The sequence below is a fragment of the Artibeus jamaicensis genome, unplaced genomic scaffold, assembly GCF_021234435.1.
Source record: "Artibeus jamaicensis isolate MK-2021 breed Jamaican fruit bat unplaced genomic scaffold, CSHL_Jam_final contig_402, whole genome shotgun sequence".
Lineage (NCBI taxonomy): Eukaryota > Metazoa > Chordata > Mammalia > Chiroptera > Phyllostomidae > Artibeus > Artibeus jamaicensis.
The window spans coordinates 2,702,986-2,719,232 of NW_026521818.1; the positions used below are offsets into that span (position 1 = coordinate 2,702,986).

Genomic DNA, 16,247 nt, shown 5'->3' on the forward strand with positions numbered 1-16,247 from the left:
ACCAATTTGGCTTTCTCTTCAGATGCAAAACTGAGCTGCCCAGCGGTCTGCAGGAGGATAATGTAGCAGCTAGACAGTCATGAACAGGCCTCAGGTAGAGCCCACAATGAGGGGCAAAGGCCCTCCCTAGCCTGGGGTGGGCTGCGGAAATGATTCTGGGTGTGAGTTAGGGCACCCTGGCGGCTCACTGCTGCAGGCAACTTCCTTCCTTCTTCCTTTCTGAGGACACACTCAGGGCTTCTCCACAAACCCCACAGTGAATCATATACAACAAATGTCTGACCCATGTTTACTGATGTGGGATGAGTTAAACCATGCCTGCAACTAAGAATGCAAATGAGAATACAGTGGTTCTCCGCCCAACTGTTAGATTCACCTGGTGATCTTTTAAAAATCCTGATTCCCAGACCACCACCCAGACTAACTGTATCTAAATGTTGGAGGAGTGGGGCGTAGGCATCAGTATTTTCTGAAGCTCCCAGGAGATCCCCAAGTGCAGCTCAGGTTGAGATCTGCGGGTCTAAAGCTTCCGACTGAAGAGCTCCTAGAAGGTGCAAAGGAGATGATTTCTGCACTCGGGAACCTGAAGACAGGGTCTGAACTAAGATTGCAGAAAGGTTACAACCACTTACCCACCTCCCGGGCTGCCCTCCACAGGAAGCTCTGAGGCAGAGGTTCTGGGGAAAGAAAATTGCTCCTATAGCTTATTAGCCCATTTTCTTTTCAAATATTCACCACTGCCTGACACAAAAGGTATATTCTTTGAATATGGCAAACCGAACTGGTTTCTTCTTCAGTGTTGGCCTTAGATTTCTAGATGGGTGTATACGGCCAAAGGAGGCAGCCACCTGACCTTCCCAACAGCTATGGGAAGGAATAACTCCCCCAAACCCTCTTTTTACATGGACCTAGTGCTTCTTCAAGGGAGCACCCAGGAGGTGGGAGAGGACATACATGAGTATTTATTGTAAGTTTAAAAAGAAAAATGGATTATCTTACTGGAGCCTAAAAGCCACCTGCTATGAAAACCAGCTGATTACAGGCCACCCATAATGTACCATGCTTCATACATAGACCTCATACTGACAGCCTAAGGCTTCTAAAGATATATTTTTAAATAGAGAGTAAGAAATATTACTCTTGGTACAAAAACAAAACAAAAAAAAACCAAAATAAAAACAAAAATAAAACTTCATTTAAAAACCCCAAAGTGCAAACACTGAGAACAGGATGAACCTGACAGGGGCAGGCTCGTAAATTCAGCCAATTTTGTCAAATGCAGTCATTCCATTTCAGAATCTGCAATGATTGGAAGTGCTATGCTCTGTCAATATCACAACAGGCCTGGCCTCATGCTGTCCCTTTTTTGTGAAGTGTGGGTTTTCTGTGAATACTGGCCTTGCTTCTCTTCACTTGAATTAGCACAGTGAGAAAGCAGCAAAGAACCTGGGAGGATGGGGGTCACAGAAACGCCTGCAGTGTTCAGTGAGAATTGGGGCTCGGGGCTCGCCAATCTGAAGCCTCTAATTAGAGATTAATGTGACAGGAGTCCAACAACCACACTGTCAGGGAGAAAAATTAGTGACATTTCCATTCCCTGCTTCACCATGTGATCCTCCACCAAAAAGGATGTTTCCTGCCCAGCTTCCTGTAACACACAGGACTGCATAGGCCATTCTGAGCCATGAACCGACAGCCATGGAATTAACCCATCGTGCAAATCTAGACATTTTTAAAGACAGATTTCCATGTATAGTGCAGATGAAAGCCAAAACAGACATGTGTGGGACACCAGGATGGAGAAAGCCACTTGGGCAGTCATCTGTAGCCACTCCAAGTGGTTCAGCAAAAGATCTTGTAGAAGAGAAAACCTGGGCCCTAATATGGTGGGTGATTAATGCAGTCACTGAGTGGTGAGTGCAATGTATTAATGGATAACATCTGGGTGTTTCTAAATTAAACTCACAAAATTAAGCTGAAAAACAAAATCGAGGGAGAAAACTCCCAGAACTGAAAAATATGTTTTCTCTTGTGCTTAATGGCTTTTTTGATTTCAGTTTTTTTCTTACATAAAGCCTATGGCTGTGGTAACCACCAGTGGACATCTGATAACAACATTTCTTTCTAAAATTGCAGTTTACATCAGGCAAAATTTATGCATTTGACCTGTTTCCTAAAACAAATTTATTATCAGCAAAAATTTATTCTGCATAAAATCCATCTGTAAACCTGCAGATTGATAAAACCTCGACAACAAGTGGTATTTTGGGTTTTCAGAGAGAGAGTCTACATAAATCAAGAGCACTTCGGGGTCAGTCTCTGAAGGATGTTGAATCCAAACACACATCAGATGCCTGGACTCTGTGACTGTTCTGAACTTGGAGAGCTTTAGCTACTCTCAGAACTCCCCAGCTAAGGAAACTGGTATTAAATCCAAGTTGTCATCTTTCTCACTTATTTCTTTGCTCCTCTCTGCCTAGATGCTTTTTCTAATCAAATTAGTAAGAAGCAGTGGGATCTAATAGTTTCCAAACTTGCTTGTATCTGGAAAATACTTCTGCAAAACAAAATAATAAATAAGCAAATAAACAAACCAAACAAGTAAAGCAACAACAGTGGCACTGCTCTGGTTGACAGCTGCAAGGCCAGGAACTGTGTCCTCTCAGCCACCCTGTTACGCCCAGCAGCTTGAAGGAATCTCTGCAGAAACTTGGCATCACGCAGAATGCAGATGGGAAACACAATCCCATCCACTCATCCATCATCTGTCCATCCTCCCATCCATCTATCCATCATCCACTCATCATCCAATACATATTTGTTTAGCAACTATAATATACCGGCCACTGTATATTAGGGCTGGGCAATATAATATAACATAGAAGAAACCCATGGATCTTATAGTCTAATGAGGGGACTGACGGGGATGAAACAGGTGAGAATTAACCACCACAACAAATAAGAGCTACTACTTATCATTTACTTCAAGGAAGAAACTTTACACATATTAACTCAATCCTCTCAATAGCCAATGAGACAGGTGCTATTTTTATTTCCACTTCACAGATGAGGAAATGGAGACACACAGAAGCACTGTAGGACACGGAGAGAGAAAGGCCATGTAGACAGCATCGCGACATGGAAAACAAGAGAAAAGCATTCTCAAGAAGGAGGGAATGGTTACTATGTGAATGTAGCTGCTAAGAGATGGAGTAGGTTGTAGACAGAGTAGTGGCCACCGGACTTAGTAACATGGAAGCCATGACCTTGGAAAGCACAGAAGCATGGGTGTGGTGACATGGAAACAGATTGTAAGGAGCAGTGGAAAAAGTAAGGACAATTTGCTCATAGTCAATGCTTTTCAGTAATTTAACAGCAGAGTGGCAGAAAAACAGGACTCCGGAGGACCATTGCTAAAAGCAGATGTGGTATGTAAGTGTGCTTCTATATGCAGAAGAAAGATAATTTGGGGTGACATTTTTGAAAATGAATTTGCAGTCTTACAGCACTGGAGCTGCCAATTGCTGGTCTGCCCCCCACGCCTCAGGGGGTTGCGGGTCCTTGGGGTAGGAACTCCATCTTGTTCAGTTTTTTTTTCTGACTTGTCACCTATCAGAGTGACTAGAACATAATAAGCAGCTCAAGAGATGTTTCTTGAATAAATGAATAAAATATATAATAAAAAATGGCTGGGGGGAAGTTTAGATTTTCTCTTTGAAAAACTACTTGCCAAACCAAACTTTCCTGAGGCCCGGCACAGCAGGCCCTGAGACCCGCTGCTGTGTGACTGGCCCTGCGAGCGGGCAGGCTGGGCTGGCTCCGCAGTGGGGGGGGCAGCAGTCCCCCAGGCGCCCAAGCCTCTGCAGGCCATTCTTGTTTCTGCTCAGCAATGTCAGGTGCTTAGAGTTCTGGGATCTAATCTGAGCTCTGTTAAGAAATCTCGGTTACCTCTCCTACTTCTAAATCAGAAAAATAATGTGATCCTGCAACCGAATTCTTTTATATAACTAGTTAAGTTAAATCAAAGGTCTAAGGAGATTATTTACTCCAGGGTGCCTTCAGGCAAACTCCAACAAAATAGTCTAACCACCCTACAGCATTTAGGGAACTGGAGGCCCTTTCCTTCCTCCTTTAAAAAAGAAAAAGAAAAAAAAAACCCAAATAATTTTACTATACATCAGTCCCCAAAGAGAAGTGAGCAGAACATAAGCAGCTATTTGCAGCACTCTCCCTTAGAAGGTTCTAGGGACATGCTGGCTTTCCTGAAGAAACAAACCAGACGGTCCCAGCCTGAACTCCTGACTGGCTGCCTCACTTGGCCGATCTGCACTCTCTCTGCTCACAAGGAAGAACTGAGATCTGCTGGTCTCCAGGTTTCTTCTTTCCCTGTAAGTTTGGCTGTAATTTAAATTGGTCCTAACTATTAAAAAAATAGATTCTATTATTTTTTTAGAATCATTGTCTGGGGCCTAGTTTTTCATAGTAAGAGCTTAGTATATAAAATATATGCACTCATGGCTAGAACATTATGAGCCAGGTGGTTCATTTCATAGTTAAATATCGGACACCTGGCTGCAGAGCAGGTAATGAAAATAATAATTGTTAGTAGTAGTTAACATTTGTTGAGTACTTTCAGTGTGCATGTTTTTGGGTTAAGTGCTTTATTACAATATCTCTATCCTGTAACAAACAGTCCTACGGGGTATATAATATCACCTGTTTCAGATGATAAAACTGAGGCTTTTAGAGATGGAGTTGTCCCAAGTCCCACAGATAGTAAAGTGGTAAAAGTGGAAATTAAAACACTAGTGCTCACCAATTAAACCTCTATCATCAAGCTCCAGGCCATTGTTTTCTTGGTTTAAGATTTAAACATAGGAAAGACCTTTCAGTTACCGCCTCACAGCAGTTTAGGTTGAATAATAGGGTGGAAGAAGGGATGAGAACACTTGGCCAAAGCGAGGTTGTGTTCTAACTACATTTCAGCTGATGTGGTTTATCCCTGTTCCAATTACCAGGAATAATCAGGAGAGGGCTGTAAAAATGTGTTTTGAAGTGCTCTGATGTGAAAATCACCTGGTGAGGCTGTTTTATCAGCAAAAGAAACAAGATGCTGATACTCTGAGTGAAGGACTTAAGTCGGGGTTTTTCACCTCCCCTTTCCTCTGGCACACAAGGCACTGGCACCGCGCGTGGCTCGTGACCTAGGACTTCACGACCCCATGCAGTCGGACCACTCCTGCCTTATTAGGTGAGAACGTTTTCTTTTGTTTTTGGTTTTTCCCACTTTATTTTCTTTGATAAGGCATAACTTTTCAGTCTTCAATTGTGGCTACGGGCAATCTGGAAACAGCTGTGCGTGCGTTGCAGGGCAGAGGGGAGGCCCTGCAGGTACACACTTTGTTTCATGGCTGAATTGCTACCAAAACAGTCCTGGACACAGTGCCCCACAAATTATTTTCTCTTAAACTGATTTTCCCAGTTAGTTCTGTATATTAGTTACAGAGTCTTATATTATTTTCCCCATAGGGCTTTCCTGCTTATGATTCCTAAATAAGCTGATAAAAACGCCGTTTTTTCCACAGAAATATTTAGATTGTTGAGGCTTTCTCTTACCATAATTACTTCCTGAAAAATGCAGTGGTCCATTTTTCCTGAATATTTTTACATCAAATTGGGCACACAAAACTTGGCCCTTGATATTTTAAGGTTGTAACGCAGATTCCTGGCTTTAAAGAGCTGACTGGTTTCTATTATTGTTTTCTGTGCGGCTTCACGTTGACTTGACTAAACGAAATGCCTCCCCCATTTAAATGAAGAACTTGTGTGAAAACAAAGATTTCATACGACCTCAAGAAAGAATTTCTTATTAAAAAAATCACCTACCTCACTCCTCAGCTAAGTACTTCAGCAATTGGGACAGGTGAGGAGAAAGGTCTTGGCAATGGCCGTTTGATGAGAAATGAATTAATTTGATTATTTCCACAGTGTGGATCAATAATAGTCAGTCTCCGCTGAGGCCCTGGCCTGAAGGCAGCGGGGTAATCAATAGGATCACACAGAGGCGGCTCCTCCCCCAGCAGCCTCTCTGTTCTTTTCTGGGCGGACTCTTCACGCCTGTGTAATTCTAATTTATGTCAACTAGAAATCAAAGAAATTCCAAGAGGCTTTGGTCATAGGACATTGGGGTGGACCTTTCAAAATCTATTTATGTCTATTCCTTAAGTAATGTGGCCCCCACAGCCTCCTGGCGCCTTTATGGGCCAAGGAGAAACAGCCTCCCGACAGAAGGGCAGCTACCTGCTCCAGACAAAGGCGGAGGAGTGCAGTTAGGTAAGCGGAGGTGCACTTTCTCCGTCCTGTCTACAACTCTTTAGGGACGTAAGAACTAATAAGCATTTTAAGCAAAATGCTTTGCCAAGAGTGGCTCCCTCAATAACGCTCTTTAATGATACCCAGACGCTGGCATTTTCAAATCAAATGAACAGTGTATAAAATTAGTTCTGCATGAAGTTGAAAAAAAATAGTAAGTGAAAGGGAGCTTTTAAAAGCTCCAGCATTTCTCCATCCAACTGCTTTTCACAAAGGTTTGGCATATGAGAATTGTTACATTTATGATGTTATTCGCTGCTCATAATTCAGGCCCTCTGTCTCCAAACTTCTGTATTAACATGCACTGCAGAGGTTTCCACCACGACGTTTTATCACCGAGGTTTCCCAAACCAGCCAGGTTGCCTCTGGCGAGGTCTGGTTTCTCAGCCAGAGCCATGGCCACTAGGCTCCCTCCCTTTTCATCAACCTTGTTACCCCAAACATTTTTCATTAACTTTGAACACTGCATTTCCATTTGCCTACAGCTTTTCCATGGAATTTTTTTGTCTTTTTCAGTTTTGTTCTCCATCCAAACTGCCTTGTAAGAAATGAGGAAAATATATTATTAGAAGAAAGATCTATATTGACTCTAGAATTCAATGAAATTGTGAAAATGATTTCTATAACCAAAGCCACTGTCTATAATTAAGGGAAATAGAGTAAACATATTGCTCTTATTAGAGAGTCCTGTTGATTATACAAGTAGTTTTTACTAAATCACCAAGTAAACGCGTGTTAAGTTGATAGGTGATTTCAGGTCAACTCTAATTCACAAGGTCAAGTAAGCCTTTGAACGGCCTTTAAGAATATAAGTTCACCCCAATTCATCAAAGCCGTCTCACACAGCGTTTTCTTCTCTGGGTTCTTACAATGCACTAAAGTTTAGGAGATTAAGTGGTGTTGGCTTCAAAATCCAAAGTAATGCCTCTAACATGCTTATCCATCCAGCAATCAGAAAAGCTACTCAAACAGGGGCTTCCTTAATGCACTCCCTAATTTTACACATGCTCGGGGAACACCACATTTGTCAAACGGCTGGGGGACTCCTCCCTAGGAGTCACCAGTGTTGCAGCCAAACAGATTTTACTGCTATTTTGCTTCCACATTGTCTGATAATCGAAGTACATGCTGCTTTCATCTGCAAAGAATAGGTTTAATGTTTCTCATCTGTTCTTTGCTTACCTAATGAGAAAAACGGAGGGAAAACACTTTCCTACAACAAATACAATGCACTTTGTTATTCTTACAATTTCTCCAAAGCTCAAGTGAGGAAAAAAGCAGAAGTCTGGTAAAGTATAGCTTTCAAATTAAGTGTAAGTGGCCCCAAATGAAACTGACTGTATATGAAAGAAAATATATCTTGCCTTCAATATTTCTCAGAACCACAGGCGCACAGAACACGCATCCTGGGACATGGATGTCACAAACCCCATCTCTTCCCAGTACAGGGGCATGGAACAAAGGTCCTGACAAGGGGGTTAATTGTGCAAACCATTGAGATCTCTTGCCCACTCCACTGGCTCCAGAAAGGGGACGGAAAACTCAAGTTAATGAGTTATTAGTGGTTAGTCTATTTGGTTAAGGTACAGGGAGAGAAGTGAAAGGCTCAAATTAAATTTATTCTTTAATTCTTTGTTGGCAAAGATGATAACACTGAAATAGCGAATCTTCATCTACATATCCTAATTCAGATTTCTCTATTTCCTGTTTCTATTCTTATCTTTTCCATTATTTTTCTTATTTTTTTGTTTCCCTATTTGAATCATCTTATCTCCAACTCACCCTTTTGTCTCTGCCTGAATTCGTAAACCGATCCCAAGTACAGTGTGTCCCACAGACACCTTAGTCTTCCTTTGTAAAGTGTGTGGAAATGTGGTTACTGACATCTTTGTACAGAAGAGAATCTTAATTTAAAATTAAGTGAGAAAAAAGTAAAAGGGCAAAATTTCTGTAATGAGTTTATTTTTTTCCTCTCATTGTAACTTCCTTTCAAAACGGGATAGCGGGCAATACGTTATTTTTTTTCTTACTTGGAAATTCAGTATATTGATTATTAAGCCACAGGCTGAAATAATGACATGTTTATGAGAATAATCAGTAACACTGAGCATTTATGTATAGCACACATTATTCTAAGGGCTTAATATATATATCTTCACTAATTTAAATGCTCACAATTCTCTAAGATAGGTACTAATATGTATCCTCATTTTACAACAAGGGAACAAAGGCACCAAGATGTTAAATAATTGCTCAAGATGACACAACCAAGTGTTGAGACCAGATCTGAACCTGAATTCTGGCTCCAGAGTCCCTACCTTCAACTACTAACTGGTTTTCTTTGTTATTCAAATCTTTCTTTGAATCTTGATAAAAATTAAAAATCTGGAGATGAATAGCATAATACAAATTTTGAAAGCTGAACAGCTATTACTCTAGATTTCCATTCAACTAAATCAACCAGCAGGCGCTTATGTGCAAGGTTTTACTTGAACTTTGTGTATTGTTTTGAAACAACTTCATCCTCACAGAACCTCTCATGTTTGCCTCTGAGCTGTCTTAAGCTGAGGGTGCCAGGCAGCAAAACTGGGCCCCATATCCCCTGCCCTGGCCACGGGCTAAGGTTAGACACATGGCACTAGAGCCAACATGCTTACAGAGCAGCTCTCGAGTTGGAGAAAGGATTCAGAGGCCTCAAGAAACAGGCTAAAATCCTCAGGAGTACTGCCAGACAGAATGGCCACCCCATCTCACTTTGAACTAACTCGTATTTGAGTAGAAAAGGATTCATTTTCAACTGAAAATTAGCAACAGGCTGGTCAGCGAATATATCTGAAATAATCTTTTCCTCTACTAATATGAATATAATTTTTTAAATGTTAATTCATTATTAATTAATTTAACTTTTTTCAATTACAGTTTCCACTTAACATCATTTTGTATTAATTTCAGGTGTCCAGCATAGTGGTCAGACAAACACATATTCCACAGTGATCCTCCTGATATTTCCAGTACCCCACTGGCACCCGACACAGTCATTACAATATTACTGACTATATTCCCTTGGCTGTACCGGTCCTCCACATCCCCATGACTGTTTTGTAACCACCAATCTGTACTTCTCAATCCCTTCACCCTTTTCACGCAGTCCCCCAACTCCCTCCATTCCGGCAACCATCAGTCTGTTATCCGTATGTGTGAGTTTGTTTCTGCTTTGTTTAGAACATACATTTCTACAATTCATCTCTGACAGTGGAGCTGAGCTCAACAAATCTAAAGGCTCGAAATGTGGTGATTTTGAGAATGATTGTGGATACAGCCATTGGTTTTGAATGCATCCATTTTTAGTGTCCTTGGTTAGGTAGTGCTCATATGGGAGTTTCTTCTGGAGGAAATTGAGGAGCTCTACTGTAATTGTTTAACATTTCTAGAATCCTCTGCCCAGTGTGGACCCTTTAATTTGTTTTAAAAGAATTTCATTTTGAAGAGAGAGAGTTAGTAGCAGTGTTAGTTAGTAGTGAAATTTGAGAGAGACTTGCAACCTCTGGGTCTCAGTGCTGTTGCTTAGTAACAAAGTCAGTCAGCTTTCTAGGCTGCGATGAGACTATATAATAAAATCTCTCTAAACATAACCAACTGGCAAAGGCTTAGTATAAGTTGGGATTTTAAAAGCATTTGGAGAAAAAAACTAGGTCAATTAACAAAAATGACAAAGCACACAAAGGATTTGGGCAATTTTTCTATCCACCCCCAATTTTGCTACATTTAGAAAATGCATGTCCTTTGAGGGGCATAGGTATTTAGTTTCCCTCTCTTTTACTAGATATGGCCCCAATTACCATTTGCAAAAGTAGCACAAATGTGTAAATCATTATTAAGAAGCCAGCATTTCCTGAGCAAGTGCATGAGGTGGATCTTTCCCAAGGAAACAGTTTCTGTGCCCGGAGACGCCCGAGGATGTGCCGCAAGCACTGGACGTAACCTCCCTGGACCCGGGGCAACATCTGGGATGAGTGGCCTTGAGCCAGTGCGTGTCCTTCTGAGATTCTATGTTCTCCTCTTCACAGTCTAAATAACTACTTCTTACATTTGTTACAGGGAAAACATCTGTAAAGCTCCCCTACTAAACGTGGCCTAATTTCCCAGACTCAGGCTAATGTCTCTAGGCCAGCTCCACGGACCTACAGTATGACCTCTGGGACTGTTTTTCATCATATGTTAAAAGATGGCATGTTAAGTGTGGAGAGACGCAAATTCCCACATAACATGCCCACAGTGACTACCCTGCTCAGATAGTGAGCACTGAAATTGCAAACTTCAAATGAAGAAAAAACAATCTGGCACTTTCTTTCCACCTTACCGTTGCAGGAAACTTGGAACCCAGAACAGGATTTTACTAGTTGACTCTGTACACTACAGTGTGGCATGAAAACATAAATTTTGGTTCATGGACTTTATGGGTAGGAGTTGACTGTAAGTACAATTGTTTTTTCTTTCTGCTTCAGCACAAAATTCATTTTTAAATGTAGAAATACAAACATAATCTTGGAAGAGTTTAGAGAATCAGGCATCTTACAATGTGCAGCTGTTAATAGTACATGTATATGCATGTTTACCTATATACCTACACACATATATATGCATACATACATACATATAGAGAGAATATGATATCAAGCTGTTAACCACACTGATCTATAGAAAACAAACTGGAAAGGTAGCTCTTACTTTATCGCATCTCATCAGCCCCAAATATCTGAGAGACTTGCTGCTCTGTGCAATCAGGGTGGCTCCTTGATCTGTAATTTCTTTACACCATCCAACATCCACAGTCTCTATTGTCATGCTGTATCGCCCAATGGCTATCAGTGCTGCAAGAAAGGACAGGGAGAAGGAAGGCAAGGACTAACGTTAGCAGTGTAAGGGATCGCTACCTTATCACGACTATTTCTCCCATTTCCTCACTAAATTTGTTCCTGGAATGTGATGTAAAATAACTGTTTTATAACAATTAAATTTAAAATGCTTTAGGAAAGCTTGCCCTATGCCCAACCCTTTCACAAGGTGAATAATCATCCCACAATTTCCCTTTCATTGAAACACAACCTCATAACCTTTTATCAGTTTTCCTCTTTGCAAGGTTACCTGTACCTTCAAACATTTGTATCTGCAGACGGAATCAATTAAAATGAATTACACATAAAACATTACAGGAAACCCCAGGTAGTAACTAAACTTTACTCATGACAACTTTAATAATTTTTTAAAAGAAAACCCCACATAAACACCATTTTGAGGTGTGTTATACTGCACATGAATTTCTTTATCAATTGGCATAAAATTTTCCATCTGTTTATGATCTGTAAAATGTAAGAATATATAATATTTTTCACATTAGTCCTTCATGGGACTGTTAGGAATTAAGAGTACATTACACATACAGTTGAATTTAATTGGTGCCATGTTAGAGTTCAGCAAAGGGAATGCATTTACTATGGTGAATTTCTTCATTGTATCAGCATCTTCCTTCCATTAACATACAAAATGAAACCTGTTATCTGAAAACTATGAAAGCATCTGCAGTCTTCCTGACTGCTTAGCACTGCAGCACCACCAGTGTGCAGACACGCATCCCATAATCTTGGATGTGCACTACCCATCACCCATCATAACCCACCGCCCTGTCAGTGACCAGTAAGTGAATGTGGTGAATGTGGCTCGTTGCTATGGACTGCTGATTTGACAGACATGCATGCCTCTACATTCGTGGAGCAGAAACACAGATTTCAGTAGCTCCATCCAGAATATGTTTACGGTGCATTGGTATGTAAATGAAAACCCTGAAAACAATGCAACAAATATTAAAAAGGAAGGAGAAATTGTCTGCTAATTACTTCCTCATTCCAAGATAGGATGAAATGACTGACTAGATTGATAAGAGCAGGGTGAATTTCTCATGTAAATAAATGTTAACTCTTACAGCTCACAGAAAAGTACACTTGGCAAAATCACTTTGTTAATTACCTGAGTTTTTTTAACCAGAAAACTCATTCTCATTCATTCAAGTATCAAAGACATATTTCAAGCCAAAACCCCCCCCCCACAATCATGATCCTACTATTTTCCAGTGAAAATGCTATAAAGGAAGAAAAGAATTTTTTCCTGGAAGTTCTTCATGCCACGAATTGGAAATGCTCTCAACTTTGCCCATGCTATTTTGGTATTTGGTTTTCCCAGAAGGCAAGGCAGGGCAAGGGAGGAATCCACCAAAGTTTTGCCGAAGGGTCTGAGTGACATTTTCATGTAGTAGAAGTACCCCAGGTTAAGCTCATTGGTGTCCCTGACCTAAGAAAATAGCTGTCATCTCTGGTATTGCCATAACTGTCATTGGTTATGATGTCCTGAGGATTTCCTATGATGAAAAGAGTAGAAGATACATAAAAGAAATTCGTTTCAATACAAAGTACTCAAATTGTGATTTTAAAAAACCACAAAGCACAAGTTGCAAGGTGGCCCCAGGTCACTAGATTGTGCACTTTTATTGAGGTTTGAGGCTAGAACATGAAAGCTCAGTATTAGGTAGAAAAAGGTAAACAAAATAATCTGAGTTTTCAGAGGCTGCTTTATAAACAAATGAAGAGTGAATAGCTATTTATTCTAGTTGCCAAAATCACTGGTGTCCAAATTAAAGTAAACAGTAAATAAGACACCTGAAGATAAATTAGGCATTCTATTTATTAAAGTAAGAAATACTGTTGTTTAACTCATTCATTTATTCAGTAACCACCTGAGAAGCACTCACTCTACAGCCTTCTCCAGTATGTATTGACTATCCACACACTAGGCACTGGGCTAAGGAATTCAGGTGCATTACCTCATGTAATCCTCCCAGCAGTTATAAAGTCTTACTGTTATTTCCATATTAAAGATCAGGAAGCTGAATCACAGAAATATTGAATAACTTTCCCAGTATAACAAGATAGTAGGTGGGGGGATGGATAATAAGCTGAGAGCTGGCTCTCAGCCCTGAATGCACATCAGAACTACTAAATCGGAATCATGGGGCCGGGCAGCCTGCAACTCTAATGCTCTGCACTGCCAGCACACAGAACTGTGGTGTGTATTACACATGGGGCCCGTGCTGGGTGTGGGGGACAGAACGATTCACAGAGCTCAGAGGCTAGATGAGTGGGCGTGGGCGGTGGAAGGGTTGGGTAGAAACGAGAAACAAGTGAGTAGACAGTCACACTGCTTGTATCTCTTCCCATGTCTAACCCCTCTCACTTTCTAGATCTCAGGTGAAAGGTCAGCTTCTCCGAACAGATCACCCAATCACTTATTACTGCTACTGGATATGTTATTTATTTATTTACTTCTTTTGTGGCCCACTTCCCCCATTACAAAGGCAGTTCCTATTCACTGCTGTATGTCCCACATTTAGTATGTGCCTAGTACAGAGGTGTTTCTTAAAAATATTAATTGAACATGTCAGTGGCTTTAATATGTTTAGATCAATTGTACAGGCATGCCCAGGAGGCCAGGGAGCCCCTCACTCTGCAGGAGAGGAGAGATATAATGGGAGCTCTCACAGAGGGCTAAACTATGTCTAGAAAATTCTCCAGACAAACAAAGGAGTAAGGGCAAGTATGTAGGTCTACGGAAAAGCATGTGTCAGGGTAGAGAGATGTGAAAGAACAGGGGAGTTGCAGGTCTTTCTATGTGCCAGAAATAAAAGCAAGTGCAAGGAAGTGGAAAGACTTATTCCAGCAATATTTATTCATGATTAGTAGCACTGGGGTACACCTATGAGATATAAAGAGTAGCAAAAATAAGAATCCTCCATGTCATGAAGGTTATCTTCTAATGGGTGAAACAGATGTGAAACAAAGTATATATGACTCTAAATTGTAGCAAGTGCTCTGAATGAAATGGACTGATTGCTGTAAAAATAACATTTAGATGAGAGGTACTGTGGAAAAGTGTTTCTGATGAAGTTATTTTTACATATCCATTTTGGAGGTAAAAAGCCTGAGGTTAAATACCTCACCCAGGTCCCATCTCTAATCAGTGGCCGAGCCAGGGTGCACACTCAGGCAGTTTGTTTTGTTCAGAAGCCAGTGCTCATTTTACCAACAGCAGCGGCACCCAGGGTGGGAGAGGGGTCTATGTGTGGTAAGGAAGTATTTCCCTTTACCACAATTCTGGAGTGAAACATTACAACTTACAGGCAGCCCAGTATTTACTTGGTAACTGTAAGATTCTGATAGAATCTTTAAATTCTAAAATGAATACTGAGTAATTTTATCTTTCTGTGACTATATCCTATCTTTGGATATTTTTTCATTGTTCTTCATCAGCTAGCTGTGAAATGTGTAGTGGGGTTTCAAATTCTCTTGTGGCCACACAGTGAAGGAGATGTCTGACCTCAGGATGACATTTAACACTTCGGAGTCTCAGCTTCCTCACCTGGACAATGGGGATGTTGACTCCATGTCCTGCCCACTTCACAGTGTTGGTCTGAGGTTCAAATGAGATAATACATGCAAGGGACTTTGCACTACATAAATGTCATGATTTATTTGATATTGCCCCAAAGCATTCTACAGTAGTGCAGTTGATATTAAAAGAAAAGACTTAAAAGAGTTTTGAAAAATAAAAAGCTCTGGGCAAATGAGAGCATTATGTAAGTACTCAGTCATTATGTCGCTGCTTGAATTCTGGAACTGCCTATTTTCCACTGGGGTTCACTGAACCTGTGGACAGAAACTGGGATGATAGGGCCGTAAATGTGTATGTGATTACTGCCTTCATTAGAGACTGTTGACACATTACAATGATATTTACTGAGCCTTGAAAAGGGATAAATTATGCAAGACTACTTCCTAGTCCCCATGCAATTTTAATATACTTTTTATGTGCTAAGTGCAACTAATAAAGTTAAATTTTAAAAAGTTACACAAATAAAAAGCTGTGATTCAGTAACTTATATGATGATCAAGAAAGGACATAGATGAACCCCCCCAAGGCATTTCCACAGTCATGTGGAGTGACTGAAAGACATGAGCACATGTACACTTAATTCTGACTAAGAAATCACACCTAGGAATCCACCCCCAAAATACACTTCTAATTAAACAAAATTACATATATACAAGTTTGTTCATTGAAGCATTGATTGTACTTGCAAAATGCTAGAAACAGCCTTAATGACCATAATAGGAAAGTAGTTAAATAGACTATGCTCCATTTTCACAACTGAATACTTAGCAGCTGAAAAAAAAAAAGGGGTTATATCACCAGAGACTTCCATATCATTCAGTGAATAAAGCAAAGTGCAAAAGAACTTACTTATATGGTGTCCTACCACCATATAAAAGGGAATACCATAAAAAAGCATGAATCTGTTCATTTGTGAAAAAGGAATACAGGAAAGATAACCAGAAAATACAGAGACCATTTAATTATAGGGATTTGTGGGAAAAGAGAAGAAAGAAAAGAGCACAAAATACAGGGATGAAAGGTGAGGAAAGACAGACACTTCTGGAAATACCTCTTTGGCTACAGTTTTGATTCTGTGAACCATGGTAATGCTTTACATACCTCCCAAAATAAAGAGAATTAAAGCCAACTAGAATGTCAGGGCACCTGAAGTGGAGTACAACAGTAACAAATAAATCCTAATTGTATTACAAATGAACAGCATGAACCTGCCAAATAATGTAACCACACTGAAAGGGATGGGAATTAAGTTGCTTTGGAAAACATAATTTTGACTAGATATTATAAAGTGAAACACCAAAAAGAACTGTCAGCAAATACTGTACTCTAGTTAGTGAATCTATTTCCCACAGGGGTATGAGTAAGCAATTTAGTAA

General features: G+C 40.3%; 1 protein-coding gene across 1 annotated transcript in view; it reads right to left on the bottom strand.

The window, feature by feature from the left end:
* FBXL17 (F-box and leucine rich repeat protein 17) overlaps nt 1–16,247 on the bottom strand; it is a 493,730-nt gene that overhangs the window by 9,963 nt on the left and 467,520 nt on the right. The window contains exon 8 of the mRNA XM_037138619.2: nt 11,101–11,243. Within this exon, the coding sequence (XP_036994514.2) occupies nt 11,101–11,243 (143 nt within the window). The remainder of the gene's footprint in view (nt 1–11,100; nt 11,244–16,247) is intronic.